This window comes from Cajanus cajan, chromosome 2, assembly GCF_000230855.2.
Source record: "Cajanus cajan strain Asha chromosome 2, NIPB_CcT2T_4, whole genome shotgun sequence".
Taxonomy (NCBI): Eukaryota; Viridiplantae; Streptophyta; class Magnoliopsida; order Fabales; family Fabaceae; genus Cajanus; species Cajanus cajan.
In genome coordinates, this window is record NC_138518.1 from 79050985 (window position 1) to 79052820 (window position 1836).

The 1836-nt window shown below is 34.2% G+C and overlaps 1 protein-coding gene across 1 annotated transcript; it reads right to left on the bottom strand.

Annotated features, from left to right (window-relative positions):
• Window positions 1-210: 210 nt before the first annotated feature.
• RGF9 (root meristem growth factor) lies at window positions 211-874 on the bottom strand. The gene is made up of 2 exons (XM_020359908.3): window positions 743-874; window positions 211-622 (listed from the first exon to the last, which is right to left on the bottom strand). Exons 1-2 carry the CDS (start codon window positions 816-818, stop codon window positions 465-467), a joined length of 234 nt encoding a protein of 77 aa, XP_020215497.1. The 5' UTR covers window positions 819-874; the 3' UTR covers window positions 211-464.
• Window positions 875-1836: the final 962 nt, after the last annotated feature.

Here is a 1836-nt window from a genome sequence, read left to right on the forward strand (position 1 = left end):
ATCACAAACTTTGTTATTATCTTCTCTACTACGTACATTGAATAAACTCCAGTCTCTTAAGATGTATCCCAACAATAAAGTGATTGCATAATTTGCATCAATTACTCCGGCCAAAACTTATATAAGGTTTCCGTAGGGTGAATATTAAGCATACGTTTTTCCTTTTATTAGCACATCCACAAAACAATAGTTTTAAGTATTTGGTTCTGCTTAAAACTTTGAAAACTCTTCTCAGTATGCTCCCTCATATTCTTATAGCTTCAAAAACTATTTACACGTGAGTCTGAATATATGACTTGGCAGAAGCTAGCTAGATTGGAAGCATGATAATAATTTAAGTGTGGGTTTCCTAGCTAGCTTCATATTCCAAATAATATCTATACATTGAAGGCCCTAGATAGAACTTGAGGTAATTAAGCACAGTGAATTGGTGCCTTTTCTAATGAAGAAAAAAAATTGGAAACTTAATTATGGATTGGTGGATTCCTTTTTGCAGGAGTGTAGTCCATTGTATCCAACTCATCATTACTCTCTTGTGCCCCTTCATGGTTTGGCTTAAACATTGCATCCAAATTAGCTTGACCCTTCTTAACTTCATCTTTAATCTCTCTCAAATTTCTTGCTGCAAGAATCCAAATTAAAGAAACATCACATAAATGATGGACTTTGAATACATAAGGTACACAATATTTACCCTGACATGGTAACATCTTTAATAATGTAAACATGAAACTAAACTTACCTCTAGCTGTGGTTGTGATAAAGCAAAGCAAGAGAAAAGCAACAAGGAGTAAGCTCTTGTTTGGTGACATAGCCATTTTAATTACTTAATTCTATAAGACTAGGAGCCTTTGGAATGAATGTGTTACTTTGCACTTGCACAAGACATGGCCTAGTTGCCCTCTTTTTATAGGCATGGAATTAGGTACTGTAGCTAAGGGGGTACACTCATTCAGGACAAGGAAAAATATTGTTGCGATTTAGGTTCAAATCATTGTCTCCTCCTTTGTCTTCCTTGAAAGTGACAACACTTTGCTTCGTATGCAGATTCCAAGTTAAGAGCAAAAGTGGTTCTATTGCTTCAACGCTACTTGTTAGATTCTTTTTTTTCTTTTGATAACCTTGTTTTTGTGAAGAATTGATTACTTGATTAGTCATCGGTGTAATTTTTTTTTCAACTATATATTTTTCGTTCACAAAATTCAAATCTGAAATTTTTTTGGGACCTTAAAAAGATTGAGTTCGATTTTATTTGTACCAATTACACGTGGTAGTTCCAATGCTACTTATTGTGTCTCTCAACATTCGACACTCTGAATTAACCAAAGATGATTTACAACGAAAAATAACCCCTTCATTGGAAACAAAAGGCCCTAAAAGACAAAGAAGCGTTTTGGTTAGGGGCAGGGACCCCATTCTTCTTTTGTGGAATACACTACGAGTATGATCATGAAACAAGAACCGAAGAGCATTTAACCCCTATTCAATCTCACAAGATAGGGTGAATTTCGATATTCCTTACACTTATAAACTGACAGACATGAATGCTAACACATGCTATTCACGAAACATCTCTTTCTTTCATTTAATGAGTACAATGACACATTGTATATTTCTATTATTTTGTGTACTAGTGTACAAAATTAGATACAAAGTATCTCAGCATATATTTTATTCAAAGGGTAACATTATAACTGGTTATTTACTCTTCTTTTTTTCTTCTTTTTTTCAGACATGTAACTTAAGGAGAAAAGATCATGAATTGGGTAAGTAACACTGTTGGGTATCAGAAAGAATGAGCGGAATGCGGAAGCACCGGATCAAGTTAATTAGAGA